We start from the raw sequence: 27666 nt of genomic DNA, 5'->3' as shown, positions 1-27666 counted from the left end.
TAACACTGTGCAATATCAGAAATGAGAGCACATTGCAAAAGAGCCGTCTCATGGTAATCTTCTCAGCACTGCGATTCTGGAGGATTCCTGCCTATTTTAGACAACTGCAGAACCAACTCTCACACAGAGCACAGTTTGCTATTCTCAGAATGACTCGTCTAACTGGAACCAAAACAACTTAAGTCAAGTTTTAAGCAGCACTTGCAGTTCTAAAGACACTCACCAGGGTCCATCCCATTGAACTCTGGAGGCTTTACTTCTAAATAAACTTGTTTAGGACTACTGCACCTGTAACAGATTACGGCTGCAATCCTAATATACTGAGTCAGACCACTGATCCATCTAGCTCAATATTATCTGCACAGACCAGCAGTGGTTTCTCCAAGGTTGCAGGCAAGAATCTCTCAGCCCTATCTTGGAGATGCCAGGGAGGGAACTTGGAACCTTCTGCTCTTCCCAGAGTGGCCCCATCCCCTAAAGGGAATATCCTACAGTGCTCACACATGTAGTCTCCCATTCATATGCATCCAGGGTGGACCCTGATTAGCTAAGGGGACAAGTCATGCTTACTACCACAAGATCAGCTCTCCTCCCACATATACCAGGAAGTAGCTCCCATCAAACTCCATGGGAATTATTTCTGAGTAAAACATGCTTAGGATCACAGCATTCCTGTGGCACAAACTTTCCTGGATCAGAGCCTACTTCATCAGGAGTTTTTCCAAACAGCGACTGGGTGCAGCTTCACTACACATAGGCTGGGTGGGGGCGGAGTTAATATGAGGGTACCGGTTACAATGATGTCAGGACAGCAACAGAAGGTGCTGTCCAAATGGCCAATGGCATTATTCAGCTTTGCTCCTGACAATTCCCAGTTCCTGCACATCATATGCGTCCTTAAAAAGCACTTTGTTGCAGTGCTCAAAACAGCTTAACTTTAGACATTTCCTGCCGTAGCAAAGCAGCCCATCTGGGAAAGATGCAGGTGCCTGAACATCCATTTATTGCAACTGGCCATCCTGATTGTTACTGATCTCAACCCAAGGTTTGTAACCAAGGACAGGAGTTGGCTTGACAAGGTTGGTAAGAAATTGGGTTGCCCAGTTAGTAAGTCATGTTTATTGTTGTGACGACTGGTCATAATATAAAACATGACATGAAAGAAAAACAGAAAACAGAAACTCAGCATATCATAAAGTTACTACAGCGATCAAGTTAAACTACAACCAAAGCTACGATTGAGAACAGGGCATGGCAGCTATAAATTTCTTCCTGAGTTTAGAAGAAAGCAAGGCAAAGGTAGCAACTTGACAACTGACACATAGAAACACATCCACAAGAAGATAAGTCAGACATCCCGCATACGAACCCTTAAATCTATCTATAATCTGTCCCAGCATTTCCCCCCTGGTAATAACGATAATAATAACAATAATAATAACAATGAACTTTGTTGGCTGCCCCATAATAAATTGTTCTCTGGGCGGCTCACAACGGAGGACTGAAACATGTAATAAAAACTTATAACACATTCAATTATAACAGACAAAGGGTGGGGCACAAAATACAATACAAAGCAGCTTTAAAACTCATTTTAAAATTAGTTAAAAATCAGATTAAATCTGAAAACCCAAATCACATTATAGATGGGGAAATGTAAGACGTTATTTTTTATTTTTTATATTTTACATTTTATATCCCGCTCTTCCTCCAAGGAGCCCAGAGTGGTGTACTTACTACATACTTAGGTTTCTCCTCACAACAACCCTGTGAAGTAGGTTAGGCTGAGAGAGAAGTGACTGGCCTAGAGTCACCCAGCTAGTATCATGGCTGAATGGGGATTTGAACTCGGGTCCCCCCGGTCCTAGTCTAGCACTCTAACCACTACACCATGCTGGATAATGTCCTCCACTTGGCCAGTGCCACAAGGGCCAAGGCACTATTCCACTGGAAGTTTGCAGAATCTCCCTTCAAGATATGCCACAGGCATGGTTTGGAAGCATACAACTGTAAAAGTCTTTCTCAGTGATACATGGGTAAAGTTACCCAGATACTGTGAGAAACTTCTTTGTCTCTTATAATAGTAGTACCAAAGTGAAAGCCTTGAAGACTGCGCCACAGCAACATCTCTACTGCCACCCCGTTCCAGGAGCCAACCTCTAATGTTTTCTCTGCTCCAAGATCTAAGTGCCCCACCCCCCGGAGTAAGGGAATACAACTGTAGGATATGAGAAAGAAGTCTGGTCCACTGATTCCCGCCCATAAAATGTGAATAACAAAATTTGACTAGATGATGTTGCGGGAGGCTGTCTAACTTCTTGAAATACCTTAACAATGCTAGATAGACTCTAATGGAGATTGAAGGCAGTCCTACCTCCATACTTAGATAAGTAGCAGGAATGCCCTGGGGAAGGCCCCAAATCTTCCTTAGGAAATTTTTCTGGACTATTTCCAGCTGGGCAGTACCCTTCATATCCCATTCCCATATCTCAACACCAGTGTTCCCTCTAACAGGGATTCCCAGAAGTTATTGACTACTACTCCCAGAATTCCTAGCTGTAATGGCTTTTGCTTGGGGACTATGGGAGTTGTAGTCAGTAACATCTGGGAGTCCCTGTTAGAGGGAACACTGCTCAACACCAGACAACATCTGTGATATCACCTTGCCCCTGGAATATTTTGAGTGCAGGGGCTATACCTGCACTCATGTGCAGGGGCCCTCCTTTAGAGCAGAAAAACTTCAAAATGGCGAGCTTGACAAGGTTGTTAAACAGGATGTCAGGATGGCCAGTTGCCAACTGGACTTGGGTGGGTTCAGATGACACACTGGTGCTGCCTGTGATCACGCACACTGAGGGAGCCTCTAGTTCCTTCTCCTGGTCTTCTGATTGACCTTCGGAGGGTTGTGTGAACCTGCCCATAGGAAAAATGTGGGGAGCTCTAGCAAGAGAACTCCCACGTCATATCTAGCTTGACCCAGAGAGCCCTAGAATGGCTTCCAAAAATCAAGACTATTGAGCAATGGAAATATTTGTATTTTACACATATGTTCTAACCCCGCAAGGTTATTTTGCTCTTCTGGGAAGAAGCCTTTAAGCATATACACTTGATTCCAAACCCTGACCTATGTTTTATTCCTTTTAAAAGCTGATCATAGACTTCTTGCCTCCAACCTGGACCTTACGTTTAGGACACTGTGCACAACGAAGCCTGCAGCCCTAATCAAAAGACAAGGAAACCAAATGCAAGCCCTGATGGAAAACGTGCTTAGCATATGGTTTGATAGAGTTATAATCCTTAACCATGGCCAATGCTCACTACTTACATCAAGATTCTGCGTTCTGGCCCAAATTCGGCTTCATAGTAGCCATTTTCGCAGTCTTTTCCAACCAGCCGGTGGGGATGCGGCCTGTAGGGTTCATTCTTTGTTACCAATGTTATTCTGATTTTTACTTTCCCAACGTAGTTCAGAATCTTCAAAAGAAAAACAAATGAAAAGATAATTAATTAATTAATTATTACCTTATTTAAATTTGTTGACATAGGAACACAGGAAGCTGCCTTATACCAAGTCAGACCATTGGTCCAACTAGCTCAGTATTGTCTACACCAGGGCTGCTCAACTTTGGCCCTCCTACAGATGTTGGCCTACAACTCCCATAATTCCTGGCTATTATCCACTGTGGCTGGGGATTATGGGAGCTGTAGTCCAAAAACAGCTGGGGGGGGGGCCTAAATTGAGCAGGCCTGGTCTATACTGACTGGCAGTGGCTCTCTAAGGTTTCAGGCAGGAGTCTCTCCCAGCCTTGCCTAGAGACTCTACCAGGGAGTGAACCGGTGACTTTCTGCATGCAAGCAAATGCTCCACCACTAAGCTATGGCCCCAACTACTAAGGGGAATCTCTTACTCACTCACATGTAGTCACCCATCCAAATGTAAACCAAGACAGACCCTGCTTAGCAAATAGCACAATCCTGACTACAAAAGTAAGTGCAGTTCAAGCAGTTGCGGGGATGTGGTATGAGTCCCTGTACTGCTCTGTTGAATTGTGCAAGGGTGCAAAAGCACATATATTTTGGAGGATTTCCCCCATGCTCCAGGAACAATCTATAAAAGCAGAAACACACTCTGCCTTAGAGAATGCTCCACTGTAATAGAATGCTTCTGGAACACCTGGAGCCCTCTGAAATGTGTATGTTCTAGGGCTCTAGCGGAATGCCGGTAGGGATTCCAAGCACAGTGGAGCGGTGTGAAGTGCACACTTGGTTTGTCAGAATGTTGTCGACCAATATTTATACCACACTTTTCAAGAAATCACCACCACCTTTTAGGTTAGGAGTTTCCAATCTTGGGCCCCTAGAAGTCTCAAATCCGACGAATATTTATATACCGCTTTTCAACAAAGGGTTGAAAAAGGGTTTCCCAAAGCGGTTTACATAGAGAAAGAGATAATAAATACATTAAGTAAGTAAGTAGGTAAAGATGTCTCCCTGTCCCCAAAGGGCTCACAATCTAAAAAAGAAACACAAGATAGACACCAGCAACAGCCACTGGAGGGATGCTGTGCTGGGGATGGAGAGGGCCAGTTGTTAGACTACAACTCCCATCTGGGGACCTAAGGTTGGGAATCCCTGCTTTAGTTTTAAAATAACTGACAGCTACAGCTGGCAAGGGGAAAGGTATTCCCAATTCCCCCACCCCTGCCCGGGCAGGCAGTGAGGAGGAGAAGAGCAACCACACCAGAAACAAGGATGAAAACAAAAGAGGGAAGCCTAGCTTTGTCAAAGGTGGGACTGATTGCAAAAATCCAAACACCCACACATATTTGATTTAGTTCAGGGGTGCCCAACCTGTGGCCCTCCAGATGTTGCTGAGCTACAATCCCCAGCCCTGATTTAGTTAGTTGATTTCTATACCGCCTTTCCTCCAAGAACTAGAGCTCAAGGCAGTGGAGAGTAAAAACAAGCCATTAAAAATACAATTGGCAATAACAGCCAGGAACCAAACCAACCACACAGAACAAGCACAACTAACCCTCACCCTCCAAAAGAACACAAACAGCAGATCAAACCAGAAATATTTGGCATACCCAAGTAGGGCTAAGAAATATCTGGAGAGCAGCTGTCTGCCTGCGTAGACAAAACTGACCTAGATGGAATCAGTAGGAGGCAGCTTCCTATGTTCAGCGTAACCTTGCATCAATTCAACTGGGAGATTAATCAATTAAGGTTTGAACTGAGGGTTAACATATCTGCCCCACTAGAATTAACTGGTGGAACTGTAGGGATTGCTACCATGCAGTCCAGACACAACGACTCCTGTCTTCCCTGCACCGAATTCAATGGATAAAAAAAGATATGACAACCGCCCAGCCCAGTTATGACACCATGCTAAACTTCTGTCTCAGGCAGGAATTGTTTGGAGGGAGGGAGCTTGATAATCAATCGTTATTTCCCCTCACTCAGCCTCCATTAATCCTGCACCACCAGTTCATAGCTCTAGGAATGTGCACGAGCCAGTTTGGCACCTCCTCTGTTGCCACGGAGGCTGCAGGGAACAGCACCGCAGCCGCATGCGGCCTTTTGGAGAGCGGCAGCTGCCAGCAGAAAAGCAGCAGGCAAGCAGGTAAGGAACTCCTTACCTGCTTTTAAAGGGAACTTTTAGAACTGCCCTGCCGGCAGCTGCCTGAGCTGGTCGCGCACATAGAGCAGCCAGATATGATCCAAATGGCACTACCCTGCAGAAACCGATCAACTCTAGGAAGCTGTACTGTCTTAGGAACTGTTCTCCAGCCATGAGAGGAGACAGAAGGCAGTGCCCTGGGCCATTACTCACTATGCTTCGGGGCAGGCAGACATGAAGCTCACGAAAAGAGAGACACATTTGTTATACACTGCTGAGGTGGGACAAGGCAGCCAAGAAACTGTCGGAGGTTCTATTCCATCTGCTATGTTTATTATTTATTATTATTTATTATTATTTATTATTATTTATTGGATTTCTATTCCGCCCTGCCCAAAATGGCTCAGGGTGGTTTACACAGAGAAATAATAAATTAATAAGATGGAACCCTGTCCCCAAAGGGCTCACAATCTAAAAAGAAACATAAGATAGACACCAGCAACAGTCACTGGAGGTACTATGCTGGGGGTGGATAGGGCCGTTACTCTCCCCCCACTAAATAAAGAGAATCACCATGTTAAAAAGTGCCTCTTTGCCAAGTTAGCAGGGGTTTAGTGGCCGACATGACGCACAACACAATATCAGCACTGGCCACTGGCTGGCACTGCTGTGCATAGAGCAGGCAGCCCTGGAAGTGATGTGCAAGCAGACAGTTGCACAACTACTTAAACCTAGACACCCGTAATTGTGCAGGCTATTTCCACTGCTTCCAATAGAAGCAGCCCTGCACAACAGCAGGCATGCAGTTTTAAGTCATTGTGCAACTTTAAGTCATTGCACAACTGAACTCACTGTTGCACTTGAGCAATGTTGTGGGCAGTGCTTGTCCTTTCTTCAGCAGTACTGGCCAATGGGCAACCCTGGTGTGTTGCACATCATGTCAGCCACCAAGTCTGCAAAGAAGCTTCCTGCTCCATTTCAATAGCCAAGGCATCACTGCTTTCAGGGGTTTTATTTTATTTTATAAAATAGATGCTGTTAGACTACAACTCCCATCATGTTAATGCCCTGGGCATTAATTAATTAATTAATTAATAATATTATATTAATAATATTAAGCCCCATTCACTCACTTTACTCCCACATTCAGTAAACGAATAGAGGAGGAAACAGACATTGGCTCCGCACCCGAAGTCAGCACCCATTAGCCACACCCCTTAAGATCCCACATCTTTGCCTGTTGAGAAAAAATTCCAGATTTCATTCCCTCAAAAAGCAAATAAAAAGCAAATAGGTCATTGTGACAAACAGGAATACCTGTATTGATGGGAAAGTCCTGTTGATATCAGTGCTGTGTTCTCCTGGAATGCTGCCTGCTGATCTCCCTTCGCATTTGTATCGGAAACGCATCCCTCTCTGTCTCGGCTGCTCACATATTTCAATGTATGGTTCATGACCACCTTAAAAGAAGGGGAGAACAACAAATCAAGCTAAAACAAAAATTCCAGCCAATCTGAAGATATCAGGGTACAACAGTTTTAAATGATTTAAAAAGCTATTCCATGTTCTTTAAAGGGCTTGCAGTACAATTCAAGCAGATTAGCAAAGAAAAGCCATATTTTAAAACATCTTTGAACATTAATTTTATGTGTGCATGGACTCTGCAATACAAGAGGATCTCTGCAATACATGAGCTTATCTACAGTAAAGGAAACGGTAACCAAAATATCATGATTAGTCATATTTACAGACAGAATATCCCCAGTTGCAGATTAATTGGACCCTGTGATGCGAGATCATTAATTGCTGAACAAATTCCTGCTGATAATAGTGAACACAGGAAAGACATGAAGAGCAAAGATGGGTTGGCCATGGTGGTGGATGCAGAGTTGCCTTATGAAGCTCCCTTATACCCAGTCAGACCATTGATCTCTCTCAGTATTATCTGCATTGACTGGCAGCAGCAATTTGGGCTTCAGGTGGGTAAGTATTTCCCACTCCTACATCCTGGGAGATGCCAGGGATTGAAACTGTGGCCGCCAAAGCCGGTGTTCTACCTGAGTACTGTGGCTCTTTCACAAACCAGCCCATTGAAGAAGGAGAGGCGGTTTGGTAGGTAGCTGAATTTGCATAGCACTCTTGGGCTGGTCAATCATAAAGCAATTTCAGCCTCCTTAGAGCAGGGCTGGGCACAGCACTCATTGGCTGGTCCTTCTGCCAGTCAGGAAGCTACTGTCCCTGCTCTTTGAGCCGGTTTCCAAGTGAGGAGGAGGAGGAGGAGGAAGAAGAAGAAGAAGAAGCCGCCCTACCAAAAATATTAAGTTTTAAAAATACTTTTAATTAGATAATTATACCAGACATTTAAGGGGCAAACCCCAAAATCAAACTGGACAGCATGCCCATTGCCTTCCTCCCACACTTCAGTCCACTTTTATTCTGGAGACAGACACAAGTGTAAACACAGGAGCAAAGACAGGAAGAAGCAGAGTTTACTTAAGCTGAAGGTTGCCTCAAGTAGAGGAAGTCTTGCTGTCTGCTAAAGGGAGAGTATTCTAGATCTTCTGGCAAAAGCGATGATCCTCATTAGCAGTGGTGAAAACTACCGGATGAGAAACTGGGACATTTCCTGGGAAATCACACTGAATGTAGCGCTTGAAACTGAAAGCATTAATTAGGGCTATTTGGAAATACGCTTATCTTAACTTTTGAATTGTGCTGTAATTTAAAGATGGTTCAGTCATCCAGTGATATGTATGTTGCGTGCTCAAGATGGGAATGCAAGCCAAAGAATTTGCAAATTGTTGTGTTCTCTGAGCTAATGACTGCTTCCTGCAGGGTAAAACATGTAACCTGAAAGCTGACTCGTGTACTTCAAAGCAGGGTACAAACACAGGCCCCAAACATGGAAAAGTATGTTTGCTTTCTCCTCTACAACAACATAACCCTCTGAATAAAGCTGACCAAGCATTATCAGTGCCGTCTGAAGTCTCCATCTGTGCCCATGCCTCCAAAAGGATGGAACTCTATGCTGTCAGTCAGGCAGCAGTCTAGGAGTGTAAGACAGGGTGGCCAATCTGTGGCTCTCTAGCGGTTGCTGGACTACAACTCCCATCACTCCCAGCTGCAGTGTTAAAAGGAACACAAGTTAGAGACCAGCAACAACCCCTGGGCGGATGCTGTCCAATCTGCCTCAGAGGCACGATGCCTCTAAAGACCAGTTGCAGGGGAGCAACAGCAGGAGAGAGGGCATGCCCTCACCTCTTGCCTGTTGACTTTTCAGAGGCACCTGGTGGGCTACTGTGTGAAACAGGATGCTGGACTAGATTGATCTTAAGTGATCCAGCAGGGCTGTTCTAATGCTGTGCTGGGGTTGGACAGGGCTAGTTGTTCTCCCCCTACTAAATATTAGAGAATCGTCACTTTAAAAGGTGTCTCTTTGCTGGACAGCCTCAGGTTGGCAACCCCTGCAGTAAGAGAAAGTACCCATATCCTTTTCGGACACCTTTAGCTTCTTAACACATAGTTCGGTTTTGTATGTGTGTAATCTATATGGTGATTTAGGAGTTATGTCTTATAAAACTCCCTTTTATTTGTACTTCTTTGTAGGGTGCAGTTTGATCCCCTGTATCTTAGCTCTTGTTTTGAATATTATTGGCAATTGTTTTTGTGTGTTTTACTGTATTTCTGTTCATTTGATATGTGTTTGCATGGAGGAAAAACAACACTGACAATATTAAACATAGCGGCTGACATACAGAGGACGGATGCACCAGTGCAGCAAGAGAGTAGCCTAACAGAATGCACCAGTGCAGCAAGAGAGTAGCCTAACAGAACATCCCAACTAGCTGCACCTGAAATGTGGCAAATTTTGACACCTTCTCCTTTCTCAGTAAGCCTTCTGCGACACCTGAAAATATGTCCCTGAGGGTTGGGCCCTCAGGGACATATTTTTAAGGCAGCACAGGGGGCTTAGTGGGGAAGAAGAGAGTGTTAAAAATGGCCTTTTCGCTGATGCACCATCCCCCAATTGACCATGCTCTCTTGCTGCACTAACACTTCCTTGTTCTGAATGTCAGCCAATGCCTTTCAGATGAAGAGCTCAGTGCTCAAAACTTGATGGGATTTATATACTTCAGATGTGCCAAAATGCGATTTGGAAGCCGAATCGTGGGGCACCTCCCCTTCAGACCATGCAGATGGCCGATGCGCATGTACAGAGACAATGTGCGTGCCGGCGTCAGGTGCACGGGCAGCTGAGAGATGCCCTGCCAGTGTGCAGCTAATCCTGGAGGGAGTGCTGGGAGTATGGTGATGGCAGGTGATAAGGGGAGCAGGTATGGACCCGCTCTCCTCCACTTTGAAGGGGAGAAGGATATATGAAGATGCTGAAAGGCATAACCTCATACTGTGCGGGAGGAGGCAATGGTAAACATGCCCCCAAAACTTGAACAACCTTCACTGGAAAAATGTTCAATTGAAGAGGGCAAGTTGCTCTCCCCCTGCTAATGATAGGAACATAGGAAGCTGCCATATACTGAGTAAGGACATTGGGCTATCTAGCTCAGTATTGTGTTCACAGACTGGCAGCGGTTTCTCCAAGGTTGCAGGCAGGAACCGCTCTCAGCCCTATCTTGGAGAAGCCAGGGAGAGAACTTGAAACCTTCTGCTGTTCCCAGAGCGGCTTCATCCCCTGAGGGGAATATCTTGCAGTGCTCACACTTCTAGTCTCCCTTTCATATGCAACCAGGGCAGACCCTGCTTAGCTAAGGGGACAATTCATGCTTACTTCCACAAGATCAACTCTCCTCTCCTTTCACCACTTGAAAAGGTGCTTCTTTGTCCAGGGAGGAGATGGTATAAGAAGTAGGGAATTACAAATATGCACCGTATTTACCAAAACAGAAGACGACTCTGAATTTAAGATGACTCCCTTAATAGGGCCCTTTGGCACTGCTGAGGCCTAGCTGTTCTTCAATTAGCAGGAAGGGGAATTACAGATCTAGTTCCACATGGAACTTAATATAGTGCTACTAAAGCCCACAGTGTGCAACCCCATGCCAAAGGCAAAAGCAGGGGGAATGCCTGCTTGTCGGATTAAAGAGGAAAGGAATCCTTTTTTAAAAAACTGCAAATCAAGACTGTGTGTGTCCCCCTGCAGAATAGGCTTAAATCAGGTTTGATAATGTCTTGGGTATTCTGAGCTTCAGTATTTTCCTTCAACTACTTGCTGAAGTAATGGAGAACGATCACTTGCAAAATTTATTTTATTTGTCATGAATGCAAAAGCACTCCTGGGCACCAGCAAAAACAATTTTAAAAACAAAAATTGCAAGAGTCAGGAGAATGTGTGTCTAGGTAACAGGCTTAAATCAGTTTCCCCTCGGGCACCCTATCCTTCAGAGTTGTCCTCTTTTTATCTGAGCAGGGGGATCACCAAGAGGAGGGTTGCAGGATCTCTCAGACACTGCACTGAGCTGCAGAGAATCTCATCCTCACAAGAGGAGAAGATTCCCTGCAACTTGTTCATGGCTCTGGAGAACAGTAGGGGAGGGATCCCTTGGATCCGGGCACAGGCCTTAGCCCCCTATCAACTGCCGTACCACTGGGAAATGCTTGACTAACATGCAGAAGGTTGACGGTTCGAATCCCCACTGGTACTATATCGGGCAGCAGCAATATAGGAAGATGCTGAAAGGCATAATCTGATACTGCGCGAGAGATGGCAATGGTAAACCCTTCCTGTATTCTACCAAAGACAACCACAGGGCTCTGTGGGCGCCAGGAGTCAAAATCGACTCAATGGCACACATTATATTTTACCCACTACTGCATGGCTGCTTTAAACTGAAGCAAAAAAAAAAAAAAAGGTAGAAGTTTTAATCACAAATCTTCCACATCCTATCTAGTTTGGCTCTCAGTTCTTCATGTCTTAGGAGGCTTTTATGTTGTTGTTTATTCGATTTCTATACTGCACTTCCAAAAATGGCTCAGGACGCTTTACACAGAGAAATAACAAACTAATAAGATGGAACCCTGTCCCCAAAGGGCTCACAATCAAAAGAAACGTTAGATACCAGCAACTGTCACTGGAAGTACTGTGCTGGGGATGGATAGGGCCAGTTACTCTCCCCCTGCTAAAGAAAGAGAATCACCATGTTAAAAGGTGCCTCTTTGCCAAGTTAGCAGGGGTTGATCAGGGTTTCTCCAACTTGGCTCTCCAGATATTATAATAAAGTGTGCAGTCAAGTCGATTGTGACTCCTGGTGCCCACAGAGTCCTGTGGTTCTCTTTGGTAGGCTACAGGAGGGGTTTACCATTGCCTCCTCCCGTGGCGTGTGAGATGCTTCCTATATCACTGCTGCCCAATATAGTAACAGTGGGGATTCAAACTGGCAACCTTCTGCTTGTCAGTCAAGCATTTCCCAGCTGTGCCACTTCAGCTACAGGCCATTGTGGCTGGAGATGATGGAGCTTGTCAGGGGTGTAGCTATAACTGAGCAGATGGGTTCAAAGAACCTGGGGCCCCAAGCTCCTGAGGGCCCCCAGTTCCACCCCTTCCTATCTTCATTATTTCCTTCACTCCAAGGGGCTGCCAGAGAGATCAATGAACATGGGCCCCCTCTCCCCTAGAGCTTGTAGTCCACTCCCAACAACATCTGGGGAGCCAAGGTTGGGAACTCCTGTTGCAGATGAAATGCTGACACTTTTCCTGAATATCAAAACATTAATCAATCTCCCTCCTTAAGCCCTTGACAATGAAAGCCCCAAAAGTTGTCATCGAATGAGAACTTTACAGGGAATGCTACATTCATTTGTTCAGATGCTGATTTTCTAAAATTTAAAGCAATCCTCATGACAGCATGCAGATTTCACGCTTCCCGTATCAAGAGCCCAGATTGGTTTGGGGAGCGGTGCTGCAAAAGGCTTAGCATAATGGTTAATTGCAGCCCTGCCCTTCCACATTTCCTTTTGTTCGCAAGGACCGATCGAATTCCATTTAGGACTTGCAGACATTAATTAGCTACTAGACTGCAAATGAAATAAAACAACATGTAACCTGTTTCAGGTTTGTTTACTAAACCTGTTCTGGGTGCATGCTTAACTTGCTTATTCCAGTAACGAGGTGCTAACTTCCAGATTCATCAGCTTGCAAGATATGCTGTTGGGCGTGGTACGCGCCTAGAGATATATCTCTGCTATCTCCAACTACACACTATATAGTTCCAGCTTGTTAGCAATCCCTGAAGGGACACCCCCTCCCCCCTCGCTTTTGAAACAATAGGGGAAGTTTCTAACTTCCTAATAAAGTACATTTATTCTTCTAGACTCTCTGCCTTCAGGTTGATAATAAAAAGGAAGTTTACAAAGGCCCTTCGCAATAAGTAAGATGGTTCCCTTCCCTGTCCTAAAAGGGCTCACAAGATTCTAAAAGAAACACAAGTTAGACACCAGCAACAACCCCTGGACAGATGCTGTGATGGGGCTGGACAGGGCCAGTTATTCTCCCTCTGCTAAATACAAGAGGATCACCACTTTAAAAGGTGCCTCTTTGCTCCCGTCAGCAGGGGTTACTGAGCAAATATACTGGAGGCCTTACCTTCCAACAGTAGAGGGGACTCTTCTTTTTCCTTACTTGAAAATGCTGCTGTCTTGATAAGCAGCACCAGTGGAGTTTAAACATTCAGCCTTACTCCCCAGGGGCTGGACCATAATGCTGTCAGAAGCGTTATGGTCTGGCCTTACTGGACATCCACCATAGGGGGCAACTATTCTTGTCTAGTAATGCACAGTGGGGGAAAGACGCAATATCATGACAGCAGCAGCTTTTTCAAATAAGAAGGAGAATGGCACAGTGGGGAAAGGTGCTGAAAGGCATCGTCTCACACTGCGCAGGAGAAGGCAGTGGTAAACCCTCCTGTATTCTACCAAGAGAATCTCATGGCTCTGCGGTCACCAGGAGTCAACACCGACTCAAAGGCACAAGCAACCAACCAATTAGCTCACTGTGCTGTCAACAAGCAAAGCCCTCAACCCCCAAAGATCCAATCTGATCCGATTGAGACCATATTCTCTCAACAGAGATCGGACAGAGACATTAGTTTGGGGTAGTATACAAATATGTTAAATCAATCAATAAAATAAATAATATTAGGCCTTTTGGATGAGATCCAGTTGGATAGAGCCCTAGCAGACAATTGTTTTCATTGGATCCAATCCAATGAAAAATTGTCTGACAGGGCCCACATCAAATCAAGTCTGATTACTGATTCAATTTGGTGCATGGCCTAACACACAGACCCTCCCCATCTATTTTGGAACACTGTTCTCTTTACCAAATTTTATAGAGGATGGCATTTGCCTCAATCAGATCTGGGGAAATATCTTGGATTTTCTAGAAATTGGGGATAGTTCAACTTTTAAAAAAACCAAACACACAGCCATTGACCAGTGATCTTGCCTTCGTCATGAACCCTGCCACCTGTTAAGATCTTCTGGAGAAGTCCAGTTATGGTTGCTGCCAGCTCGTTTGGTAGTAACTTGGGGCCTGGCTTTTTCTGTGGCTGTCCCGGGGCTTTGGAATATGTCCCCTGCTGAAATAAGAGCATCTCCTTCTCTATTTGTTTTCAAAAAGACCCTCAAGACACTGCTGTTACCACAGGCTTTTAATTAGAATTAATTTTAATAATTGGTTTTTAATAATTTTTATGCAATTGTTTTTATTGCTTCATGGATTTATTGTTTTTATGGTTTCGTGGATCTCAGTCTGTGACTTTTCATATTGTTTTTAGTTTTGTACACCTACCAACCAATAGGCTGCCGTTGCTACTTCCGGTGACATCTGGTAAACGGCGGCACGGGGCGCCAGAGAGGTACGCTGCTGCCCTGATGGGCTCTTACATACTCGCTTGCCAGCAGGGGAAATGTGGTGTGTGGGGGTGTGTGTGTGTGTAAGCAATAGCAATAGCACTTACATTTATATACCGCTTTATAGCCGGAGCTCTCTAAGCAGTTTACAATGATTTAGCATATTGCCCCCAACATTCTGGGTACTCATTTTACCAACCTCGGAAGGATGGAAGGCTGAGTCAACCTTGAGCCCCTGGTCAGGATCGAACTTGTAACCTTCTGGTTACAGGGCAGCAGTTTTACCACTGCGCCACCAGGGGCTCTTTAAATTTACAGTTTACAAGATCTTTGTCCCCCATAGTTATACATATAAGTTGGCTTTTAGCACATGTATTATACTACACTTTGGTAGTATATTGTCAACAGTTTCCTTAAAAACTGATTTCTTATCAGGTGGACATCGTGTTGGAATTATTGATTACTGAGGAAGCCTTGTCTAAAAGGGGGTGGGGGAGGAAGAAAAGAGAGAAAGCCTCTTCTTAGAATAGGAGGTATATGAGAAACATTGAAGAGTGGGATGGGAGCAGGAGACATGAATACTCTTTTTTATATTGGAACCAAAAGCTCTCCCAGCTTACTTCCCCTGATCTTCATTTTCCTACATGAATACTGTGTGAATAATTTGAAGTCCATCATGTCCATTCCACCACTGATGTATATAAAATTAATAGACATCCAGCCTAATGTCATGCTGGCAGAAAAGCACTTTCCATCATGCATAAGGGGGAGGAGATGGTTTTCAACAATCTTCCCTTCTCTGTGCAAGTGCCTGTGCCTTCCAAAAATATATCTTGTGGGTTGGGAACTGTAAGGGACATATTTTTGGGAGGCAGAGGCAGCAGCAAATGGAAAGAGGGATTTGCAAAAATTGCCCCTCTCTCCATGTGTGACGGAAATACTCTTCTGCCAGCATGACACCAGTTTGGATGTTGGCTAGTAAAATTTGGTTCACATCCTTAAGCACCAGAAAATACATATCCCATCACTTTCCCCCTCAAAGGGTATAAAATACATTCACTTCCCAGCATCTTGGGAGGAGGAGATCAAGGATCAAGCTGGATTTCAGGCATAGAGAAATCCATCACTGGGTTTATGTGCCGCAAATGAAAACAAGAGAAAAATTACTAAACTCTTTCCTCCTATGGAATCAACATAGTGAACTCACCCCCACCCTTAAAGCCATCCCACCCACCCCTCGCCATCAAACCGGCCCTCGCCGATTCCGTGCACATCCCTAGCTGTGATTACTCAGCGCTTCCAGGGCTGGGACCGACAACTTCAAAGCCTGCTTCAGTCTAACAACACCTTATGACACTTATGCTTTGCTGCATATCCCATGTTGCAGGGCTGACAGGAAAAGCACACCCTTTCCTTAGCTTATCAGAATGGAAAGGAGGCAGGGGGATTCAAGCGGCCCTCATTATCCATGGTTTTGGCACTCGCGGTTTCACAAAACTGCGGCGGGGCAATCTATACCCAACCCCGTTATCTGCAGGGCGTGGCTTCACATATCCATGGTTTTTGGCAGCACAGCTCTGCCCTAACATGGCCGTGCTCTTGCCACACATGCTCATAGGCTGTGAGAGGAGTTTGGAGGAGGACTGTGGAGTGATTTGGCCGGCATGTTTAGAGTTTGTTGTGCTTCTAAAAAGCATTTGGGGTAGCATTTATTTATTTATTTATTTGCATTGTTTGGCAGCGTTTATGATGTTATTTGGCAGCATTTGGTATCCTTAGGGAGCCATTAGGAGCCCTCCGGGGCCATTGTTCTGGAGCCTTTGGGAGCCCTTTCTGAGCCATGCCTGGGGAGCTTCTTGGATCCGTGTTCTTGAGCCTCTTGTAGCATTGTGCTGCCCTTGTAAGGTGTCAATCGTCACTTCTATACATTTGATTTTAATTCTGATGACATTTTCAATTAAAAATTTCAAATTAAAAATTCATTTTAATTTTGATAATTACCATACCGTATTCTTTAATTTAAAATTTAAAAAATTAATTTTAATTATCCATTGAAAATTGATTCTCCTCTCACTCCTAGATTCTCACACACTCCTCTGTGTGTGCTTACTTTTACTGGATTTAATTTTGTGCAGCCTCTTCGGCCAACCTACCAAACAATCAGGCCAAGGAGCTTGTGCTGCTAAGTGCTGGACTTCAACAGTGAGGTGAGAAAATGTCATGATTAGGCACTGCTGGAGGAGCTGGAGAGGGGGAGAGCGGAGGTGGCCTACGTACAGTGCTGTGCCCCGTCCTTATTTCTGCTTTCACCATTTTCTTTCTGTGATTTTTCAGTCATTTCCCTGGGTCCCGGAACCTAACCCCCCAATTTCCATTGACTTAAGGTTCCATTATCCGTGGCTTCCTTATCTGAGGTTGTAAGCCAGAATGGAACTCCCACGAATAACAAGGGCCACCTGTACACAAATGCATATCCAAAAAGAAACCATACATCTAGAGCAGGCCTGCTCAACTTAGGCCCCCCAGCTGTTTTTGGACCACAACTCCCACAACCCCCAGCCACAGTGGCCAATAGCCAGGGATTATGGGAGTTGTAGGCCGACAGCTGTAGGAGGGCTGAAGTTGAGCAGCCCTGATATAGAGCCAGCGTGGTATACAGGTGAAACTCGGAAAATTAGAATATCGTGCAAAAGTCCATTAATTTCAGTAATGCTAATTAAAAGGTGAAACTGATATATGAGACAGACGCATTACATGCAAAGCGAGATAAGTCAAGCCTTAATTTGTTATAATTGTGATGATCATGGCGTACAGCTCATGAAAACCCCAAATCCACAATCTCAGAAAATTAGAATATTACATGGAACCAATAAGACAAAGATTGAAAAATAGAACAATATCGGACCTCTGAAAAGTATACAGTGTACTGTGCTTGATTGGCCAGCAAACTCGCCTGACCTGACCCCATAGAGAATCTATGGGGCATTGCCAAGAGAAGGATGAGAGACATGAGACCAAACAATGCAGAATTGCTGAAGGCCGCTAATGAAGCATCCTGGTCTTCCATAATACCTCATCAGTGCCACAGGCTGATAGCATCCATGCCACGCCGCACTGAGGCAGTAATTGCTGCAAAAGGGGCCCAAACCAAGTACTGAATACATATGCATGCTTATACTTTTCAGAGGTCCGATATTGTTCTGTTCTTCAATCCTTGTCTTCTTGGTTCCATGTAATATTCTAATTTTCTGAGATTGTGGATTTGGGGTTTTCATGAGCTGTACGCCATGATCATCACAATTATAACAAATTAAGGCTTGACTTATCTCGCTTTGCATGTAATACGTCTGTCTCATATATCAGTTTCACCTTTTAATTTGCATTACTGAAATTAATGGACTTTTGCACGATATTCGAATTTTCCGAGTTTCACCTGTAGTGGTTAGAGTGCTGGACTAGGACCGGGGAGACCTGAGTTCAAATCCCCATTCAGCCATGAGACTTGCTGGGTGACTCTGTTCCAGTCACTTCTCTCTCAGTCTAACCTACTTCACAGGGTTGTTGTGAAGAGGAACTTAAGTATGGAGTACACTGCTCTGGGCTCCTTGGAGGAAGAGCAGGATACAGAATGTAATTAAATAAATAAATAAATAAATAGGACCACCCCGCTAATGTTGTTGCTCTGAGACACAGCAATTTCCCTCAGTAATTCCCCCCTCCACACTTCTTCTGCAACAGTGATGACCAAATATCCCCTTGGGAGCCGTGTCTCAGAGTCTCAGGACAGGTTCAGAGCCCGTGAACTGGAGCAGGATTGAGTGGAGACTTGTCCAAATTAGAGTCTTCCATTTGGGAAACCTGCCCAGATCTGGTTACTTATACAGCAGAACGAGGTGGCAGAGTCCTGGCAGGGTGGACTGGACTATACCACTTCAGACTGCTGGCATATACTGTTTGCATTGCTGCCCTGCGTGTAAACACACACACACACACACACACCTCTTTGCAAACAGCATACGATCTCAGAAGGGAGGGATTAGGCTGGGCTAACATATACCACCACCACCCCACACACACACATTTGTCTTTTTTTTTTAAACATTTATATCAGGCTCTTCCTCCAAGGAGCCCATAGCAGTGTACTCCATACTTAAGTTTCTCCTCACAACAACCCTGTGAAGTAGGTTATGCTGAGAGAGAAGTGACTGGCCCAGAGTCACCCAGCTAGTCTCATGGCTGAATGGGGATTTGAACTTGGGTCTTCCCGGTCCTAGTCCAGCACTCTTAAGTTTTTCATTTGTAGGGAATATTTTGCATGAGGCAACAATTTTTTTTTTTTTTAAAGACACCCTCACTCCACTCTACCTAGAGATGTGAAGGCCCGGGGGGTGGGGGGTTGACATGTCCCATCCAGAAAAAGGGGGGGACCTCCCCCACCCCTTTCCCCCAGGCCTTCACATCTCTGACTCTGCCACCTGGCAATTGCCATCTCCTTGTGCAGGCCAGGCCAGACCCCTTTGGGGCAAACCCACCACAATTTTTCTCCTCACAACAGTACCGCCAAGCCCGGCCTACATGGACAAGCAGAATCAAGTGAGAGAAGCCTGAGGAGAGGCAGCCCTTCCGTGAGGCAGGGTGAGGTGATCGCCTCAGGAGCGGGGAAGGCATGTATGTGTATTTGGGGGGGGGTGGCACCGTGGGAACCCTCCCACCATGTGCTGCTTCCACCCTTTCTCACCGACATGCTGTTCATTTTCTCCTCAGAAGAACATAGGAAGTTGCCTTATACCAAGCCAGACTCATGGGTCCATCTAGCGCAGTGTTGTCAACACCGACCGGCAGCAGCTTTCCCCTAACCCTACCTGGAGATGCCAGGGATTGGGACCTTCTGCATGCAAAGCAGATGTTCTATAGCTCCTCCTTGCCCCGATGGGACGTGCCACTTCTCCTCACTCCAAATGCTCCTGCCACCATTGTCTGGCTTGGTGGGCTGGTCTCCCAACAGCTAGTTGTATCCATCCTCCAAAACTGATGTGGGTGTTAAGACCTGGGGCTACCAGAACAGCATTTCTTTCACTAGTACCATTAAATGACTTGCATCGTCCACAATTTACAAAACCTTAAAAAAAAATAATTTAGGATGATATTCTATTGTGGCACACAGGTGTTTATATATATATATATATATATATATATATATATATATATATATATATATATATATATGCTTTTTATTACCACTATTCAGCCTCATTTAAGATTTCTTTACTTCATGAGCTGAGCTTCAGTGAGGAGGGAACCCATTTTATACCTCTGCGGCCGGGTCCGCTGCAACCACTGTGGCCGGGCCCGCCGCCACCTCGCCTCCGGGCCCGGCCGCGGTGGGGGCCCATTTCAAAATCTTGTCTCTGGGCCCACTCCAACCTTGCTATGCCCCTGAACGAGCCACTGTGGTCTATCATTGACTAGGACTAGGGAGATCTGGGTTCAAAACTCCACTCAGCTGTGAAGCTTGTTGATGATCTTGGGCTACTCACCTTCTCTTAGCCCAACTTACCTCACAGGGTTGTTGCGAGGATAAACTAGAAGGAAAAGCTATGCATGCCAACATGAGCTCCACAGAGAGGTAGAAATACATACAAAAAATAGATATATTTAAATTGGAAGGCATTCATCTATTGGGAGAAAGAGGGACACCATAATTCTCTTTCAAATGCTCTCAAGAATATCAGATGTGCACATATTGCTTTCTAAGTGAAAATGAAGATTTAGCTATCAGTCTTTGATCATAATCTCCAACACTGGCCACAGAAAACCTTTGGTTTACATGACGTTAAGCTGTGAGCAAAACCCACCCCCAAATATACGTACATCACAGAATATGTGATGCCTAATCATTTCAAAACATATGTTTCTCTACAACTCAGAGAGTGTATTTTCATTTTATTTCCCCTAGCTCATAAATGGGTCTGTCTCTATTCCCATTCCCAAAACTTCAGAGTGGGTCACAATAAGATAAACAATAAAACACCAATTAAAGTAAAGTGTGCCATTGAGTCGATTTCGGCTCCTGACGCCCACAGAGCCCTGTAGTTGTCTTTGGTAGAATACAGGAAGGGTTTACCATTGCTTCTCCCTGCGCAGTATGAGATAATGCCTTTCAGCATCTTTCTATATCGCTGCTGTCCAATACAGGTGTTTCCCATAGTCTGGTAAAAATACCATTGGGGATTCAAATCAGCAACCTTCTGCTTGTTAGTCAAGCATTTCCCCACTGCACCACTTACAGCAATTAAACTCGTCATCCAATACCTTGTTCTCTTTGATCAACAAAAGCCAACTTTAATTAAAGCTGGGGAAAGCCTTATCGCCAAGGGAATCCTACAAACTTTAGTTCTGCAAGGAAGGTCTATGAATCTCCCAGAGAATTATTTGCATCTTCCAAGCAAGTTATATGGCAATAAAACTGATATAAAGTTATAATGTACACAGGGCCGGTGCTACCATTAGGCTAACTAGGCAGCCACCTAGGGGGCAGACCTCAGAGGGGCGCAGAGTGTAGAATGTCAATGTGTTTGCCTAGGGCACAAAATAGTCTGGCACCAGCCCTTAGTGTACACACTCAATCTTGAGAATGGTGTTTGGGCTCAAGGTTAACCAGAGAGTTTCAGAAATGGATAACTGAGGGAGGATTAAGTACAGTTTTGGTGTTGATTGTCAAGTTGTGGATACACCCCAGCTAACTGAGCAAAGAGACACCTTTCAAAGTGGTGGTTCTCTTATATTTAACAAGAGGAGAGCAACTGTTCGTATTCACCCCCAGCACAGTGGCTGTTCAGTGGCTACCTTCTGTTTCTTTTTAGAGTCCTTTTAGGACCCTCTTCTTATTCTCCCCCCCCCCATTTAACTGCTTTTAAAATGTTTGTTTTGTTGAAAATCAGTATATAAACAACAACAGACAGATCCACCTGGCTTGCTAATAGCTGAGCCTGTAGGATGAAATAGAGTCATGATTTCTAGCCATGCCCTGACTATGTTTTTAAAATATTTAAAATAAGACATTAAAAAAATGCAACAGGCAAGCAATATTTAAGGATATTTGGTATGGCTGAAATCTTTCAAGCTGCTTTTATCTTCAATCACACACACACATATAATGCTACAATCGTGGGTATGCTTATCTAGAAGCCTGTTCTCTTGATATCAGCAGTGCTTAATTTTAAATTAATATGTACAGAACTTGGGTAAATCCCCTCCTACTCCCCCTAACCCAGCAAGGGAAAACACTGGCTTATCTTTGTCTCATGAGGTCTGTCAATACGTATCGAAAGAGAGAATCATACCTATTGTGCAATTAGAATACGAGGATGGTTTGGTGTTATTCAAATGTCTTGCTATGTAGAGCGACATGCTCCCTCTCTCAGTGTTTTTCAAAAACAATTAAAAACACAACTTTTAGAGAGGCTTTTTAATGTTTTGTCTGCTGCTTATATCTGGTAGGTTCTTTAGGTTTTATAGTTCTCAGTTTTTAGCTTTTGAAATAAATTTTAAATTGAAACTTTTTAAAAATATATATATATATCATTTTAATTGTCATTTTAACCTGGGCTTTTAAGTAGTTTAATTTAATTTGTTTAATTTTATTAGTCTCATATTTTATATTGTATCTGTTTTATCAATGTTATGAGCCACCCCAAGCAGTAGTGTACTGAAGGGGTGGGGTGTGAATATTTTAAACAAACAAACAAATAAATAAATTATTGCAGTTGAAATCCAGGGATCAGTCACCACTGTCAATCCCAGATCAATACCACAAATATTATTATTACTATTATTTATATACTGTTATTCTCTCTCTCTCTCTCACACACACACACATAGATATCAAAGCAGTTTACACAGAAAAAATAAAGTAATACAAATAATAAGATGGTTCCCTGTACCCAGAGGTCTCACAATAAAAAAAGACACACAAAGAAGACAGCAAGAACAGCCAGCCTGGGACTGAACATTACCAGTTGCTCTCCCTGTTACATATAAAAGAATCAACATTTTGAAAATGGCCTGTTTGTCCAGTGAGCAGGGAAAACTGGACAATTGCCTGGGGGGAGGGCATCAGTTCATCAGAGGAGGGAGCAAAAGCACATTCTCAGGTATGTTGAAAGTTAAATGGTTAAAAACAAAAACTCAGCATTTTAGATAACATTTGTTGTAAATATTGTTTTAAAAATATCGCACAATGATGACAGCAAGGTTATCTAGGCAGAATACTCTCCCCTGCACCCTTGGTTTTTCTGATTAACACTGTAATCAGAAAAGTCCCTTGTTCTGATTAAAGAGACTTTGGGGCAGGCTCACTTAACTGTTTAAAACCATTCTGTGGTTTGGATTAGAAGCTTGGCAACCCAGCAGCAAACCAATCCTGCATCTTCCATTATTTATTTATTTATTTATTTATTTAATTATTTTTGTACACTTCCCCAAACTTCCATCTCTGGGCAGTTCACAACAACATAAAACAAATTAAAGCAGGCATTAAAAAAAAACCTGCTAAGACCTTAGCTTAGCAGGAGGCCTGAGAGGCAGCCACACTCTCAGACTCAGATTGTACCCTGCAATAATACAGCTCTACCATACTGTAGGTGCCAAGTGTGATCATGAGTTGAGAAGGGGGGGGCGGATTGCGCCCTTTCTTCACGGGCCCTGGTATTTATGTATCATATTTGCACTTCTCCACTAAGGAGCTCAGAGGGGCAGCTCAACCTCACCACAATCCTGCAAGGTTGAGAGAGAGAGAGAGAGTGTGTGTGTGTGACTTGTCCAAAGCAAGCTGCTCACCGATCTTCACATTATCCCAGCATGACGGATGTGTACCTTGCATTATTACTACATTTTATATCCCGCTCTTCCTCCAAGGAGCCCAGAGCGGTGTACTACATACTTGAGTTTTTCTTTCACAACAACCCTGTGAAGTAGTTTAGGCTGAGAGAGAAGTGACTGGCCCAGAGTCACCTGGGGAATTGAACTCGGGTCTCCCCGGTCTCACGTTGTGGCTCGCGTTGTGCTTTGCATTGCCCCTTCTAAATAAATTTTTAAAAAAAACCCTTGCCTCTGCACCGGTGCCTCCCACAGCAGCCTGACACCCAGGAAAAAGGAAACAAGCAGGTGAAGCTTTGATCCCCACCCCTTCTCCTCTCCCCAACTGGGTCCTGTGGAAGGCACAGGAGCAGCGCCAGCCAGAGGAGTTGGCAAGCACAACCACTCCCAAGACGACTGTGCAGGTTGAGGAACAAATAACAGCCTCCGCTCAGGCCCGCGCGGCTACTTTCTGAGTCTTTCTCAGTCCCTGTTGCTGGAGACCCAGGCAGGCAGCAGCTGCCGCTGCACCTGCATGGTGCACCGAGACATGGCGGCGGCAGCAGCAGCAGGGGGCGGGACGTCCCGCCAGCGGAATCGCAGCCTTCGGCCGAGAGCCCGAGCACCACGGGGCCCCTCACTCCGCAGCCGCACGCTCTCCCCCTTGCAGGCAGCCCTCCTCCAGGGCTTCAGGCAGAGCCGCGAGGTCTCTACATCTGCTGCCCAAGATCTTCTTGGGCGCACCGCCAGGGCTCGAACCTGCTGCCGCCACTGAGTCACAGCCAGACAGCAACCGCCGCCCCCCACCCAATAACAACAACAACAACAACAAAATGCAAAGATCTACAAATGGAAATTGAAAGGCTGTGGCAGAAAAAGACCCCAGTAATCCCAGTGGTCATTGGCGCCCTGGATGCAGTTCCAAAAGACCTTGAAGAGCACCTCTACACCATCGGGGCCACAGAAATCACCACCAGCCAATTACAAAAAGCAGCTTTACTGGGAACAGCCTATATTCTGCGACGATATCTATAACCACTGACAATAAAATTCAGCCATCCCAGGTCCTTGGGAAGGACTCGATGTCTGGATAAAACAAACCAGTCAAGAACACCTGCCTGGCGGCGTAAACAAGACATCATAATAACTCTCTCCCTTACCAGCCATGGTGGTGATGCTTTCTCTCCCGCCGGCCGCCTCCTGCCCGACCCGGGATGGCTCGCGGGGCGCTCTCCGTCCTCTCGCGGCAGTCTACGCGGTCTCCCTCTCGCTGGCGCTCCTTGCCTGCCTGGTGTGATTCTCTTCCTGGTCTGGGCTGCTCTCCCTTGGGTCTGGCGACTACTACCTTTCTCCCCCACCGGGGTGGGAATTTCCCTCGAGTAGTGACGGCACCGGCAGGGTGACGTACTTCAGGAAGGGCTGGTTTCCCCGCCCCCTGCTTGCGACCATCATCTTCTTCACAGGGGATCGCTCGAAACCGCAAAATCTCTCTTTTGGCGCGCCATGTGAGGTCAGGGCTGGGCTCCAGCAAGACAACCCCCAGCATTTTTCTGAAGGTCAGGTGGGGGAAGCCGCTGTTTCGCTCCCACCTCTGGCCCAGCTTTTTCTGGCATGCTTAGCTCTGCAAGCATCAGTAAGTGTCTCTACAAGTGTTGCAGAGGCGTAAAGTAAATTGGGCCAGATTTCACACATGATCGTTGAATGTGTGTGTGTGTGTTTAGCCCTGGTAAGTGCTGGTTCTCTTATATTTAATACTAGTAGGTGAGGTCTGGCTGGTCTTGTGGTAGCAAGCATGACTTGTCCCCTTAGCTAAGCAGGGTCTGCCCTTGCATTTGAATGGGAGACCACATGTGAGCCCTGCAAGATCTTCCCCTCAGGGGATGGAGCTGCTCTGGGAAGAGCATCTAGGTTCCAAGTTCCCTCCCTAGCAGTATCTCCAAGATAGGGCTGGGAGATATGCCTGCCTGCCACCTTGGAGAAGCTTGCTGCCAGTCTGTGTAGACAATACTGAGCTGGATGGATCAATGGTCTGGCTCAGTATATGGCAGCTTCCTATGACCAGGCAACATCATTTTGCATGGATTTACACTGATAGAGAAATTAATTAATTTTTGTATTAATGTGCTTGCAAAAGGGAAGTCAAAGACCAGTTTGACAGTTGTAGGATTTCAGCTTGAAACATTCTTCATTTAATTGAATAGTTACCATATGTGGATGGTTCAGATTATCTAGACCCTTTTCAATCTGGCTTCTGTCCTGGATATGGGACTGAAACTGCCTTGGTTGCTCTAGTGGATTACCTATGCCGGGAGCTAGACGGGGAATGCGCCCCTGTTGGTTCTGCTGGAGCATCTCAGCTGCATTTGATACCATCAGCCATGGTATCCTTCTGGACTACCTCTCGAGTATAGGGATTTGGGGTGTTGCTTTGGAGTGTCTTCGGTTCTTTCTTGGGGGAAGGGTCCAGAAGGTGGTGCTGGGCGACTACTGCTTGGCCCCATGGCCATTGGCCTATAGGGTCCCGCAGGGTTCGGTTTTGTCCCCCATGTTGTTTAACATCTACATGAAGCTGCTGGGAGAGGTCATCTGGGGAATAGGACTGAGCTGTCAGTAATATGCAGATGACACTCAGCTCTATCTCCCCTTGTCACCTGATCCTAGGGAGGCAGTGGATGACTTAAATCGGGGCTGGAGGCAGTGGTGGGTTGGAAGTGGGTTAACAAACAGATTGAATCCGGGCAAGACAGAGGGATTGTTGGTCAGCAGGAGAACCAGTTAGGATGAGAAGATTCTACTGGTTCTGGATAGGGTTGCACTCCCCTTGAAAGAGCAAGTGCACAGCTTGGGGGTACTGATTCCAGAGTTTAAAAATATGTTGAGAACAGTTAAAATCTGCTGGTTATATTCAGAATTTATTCTAACATACAAAACAAAATAAGCCCACCCTCACCCCCAGCATATCCAGGTGTAAAAAGTAGTGCATTTAGCTAACTTTAGTGGCAGGATGTTCATGCAAAATTTGGTATTTGTAACTCATCAGGAAGTATGATTTTATGTTGCACAAACAAATTCTTCAAAATATATAATCGATAGACCTGCCCCATTAAACCCAGCATAGTGCCATCCCAGTGGCAGTTGTGTTCTATGGGTTTCTTTAGACTGTGTGAGCCCCTTTGGGACACAAAACTGTTTTCTAATTCCATTTGCTTTGTAAATGCTTTGATAACTTTTTTGATTAAAAAGCAGTATATAAATATTATTAATAATTACTTCTTAGCCCTGTCTCCTTTTCCACCACACCACCCTTCCCCTGTTGTCTCCTTTGTGTCAATATCTAAATTGTAAGCCCCTCAGGGCAGGAACCTGGCGTTTCATTTTGTGTGACTTGCCATCTCCGTGGATGATGCTTGCTAACAAGCTACAAATAAATAACTATTAAAGAAAAATGCCTCTGAGCATATTCTAAGTAAATATCTCTCACCACTGAGTAAACACAGCCCTACTCACTTGTAAGCACTGAAGGCTAAGAATGTTTACTTGAAAGTAAGTTGTACTGAAATCAAAGGGGAGTTCCTTCCAAGAAAACATAGGAGCAGACTGTTACCCCAATGATTTCAAGAGAATGCCTATATTTTTAGTCTTTATGGGATTCTTTGTATTCCCATTGTGACTTAAACACTCCTTACTTATCAGCTTTGCTCAGAATATATATCTGTTGTACTTCCACTGAGGGTTCCGTATGAATAAAAGCAAGGGTGCTCCTAGGCACATGTAGAATGCCCATCTTTTGAGTCATTATGCCTGCCCTGACCCACACATCTAGGATGAGGGGAAAGGGGTTTTACATTAAAAGGTGTTTTACACCAAAAGGTTCCTGGCAGGCTCTCTTGGATCATGGCCTTTTTCCTCTTGGAAATTGAGCACCTGGACCATAGTGTTGCCATTTTTATTTTAAGCAGGGCTCCTGTGCTTTTAACACCAACCAGACATACAGACATTCAGCAGTGATATTTCACCTGCTGAATTTCTGTCTTTCAGACAGTGTTTAAAAGGACAGGAGTCCTGCCAGGGGGAAGTAGTGTGGCAATGCTACTGCACTGGGTTGGAGCACTTAAGTGGACATGATGGCCTTCACATCCAACTGTTTTTGCACACCAAGTTTTATTATGTCTCTGAGCCTCTTGCATGCTATTACTGAGCCTGCAAATGCCCTTTTAAGAACACAGAACAGCCCTGCTGGATCAGGCCCAAGCCCTATTTCGTCCAGCATCCTGTTTCCCACAGTGGCCCACCCCATGCCTCTGAGAAGCCCACAAGCAAGA

At 45.0% G+C, this 27666-nt stretch overlaps 1 protein-coding gene across 2 annotated transcripts in view; it reads right to left on the bottom strand.

Moving 5' to 3' along the window:
• REL (REL proto-oncogene, NF-kB subunit) overlaps positions 1 to 24713 on the bottom strand; it is an 83890-nt gene extending 59177 nt beyond the window's left edge. Inside the window, exons 1-3 of one of the 2 annotated variants that reach the window (XM_053247026.1) lie at positions 24505 to 24713; positions 6941 to 7083; positions 3326 to 3474 (exon numbers count right to left, since the gene is read on the bottom strand). In XM_053247026.1, the coding sequence (XP_053103001.1) occupies positions 3326 to 3474; positions 6941 to 7083; positions 24505 to 24511 (299 nt within the window). In that variant the 5' untranslated portion in view covers positions 24512 to 24713. Of the gene's footprint in view, positions 1 to 3325; positions 3475 to 6940; positions 7084 to 19226; positions 19364 to 24504 lie in introns of those variants that run through there. The other variant, XM_053247033.1, reaches the window with a different exon arrangement.
• Positions 24714 to 27666: the final 2953 nt, after the last annotated feature.

This window comes from Hemicordylus capensis, chromosome 1 (assembly GCF_027244095.1).
Source record: "Hemicordylus capensis ecotype Gifberg chromosome 1, rHemCap1.1.pri, whole genome shotgun sequence".
In the NCBI taxonomy this organism is placed as follows: Eukaryota; Metazoa; Chordata; class Lepidosauria; order Squamata; family Cordylidae; genus Hemicordylus; species Hemicordylus capensis.
The sequence above is the reverse complement of the archived record's forward strand: the minus strand, read 5'-3'. Positions and strand labels throughout refer to the sequence as shown.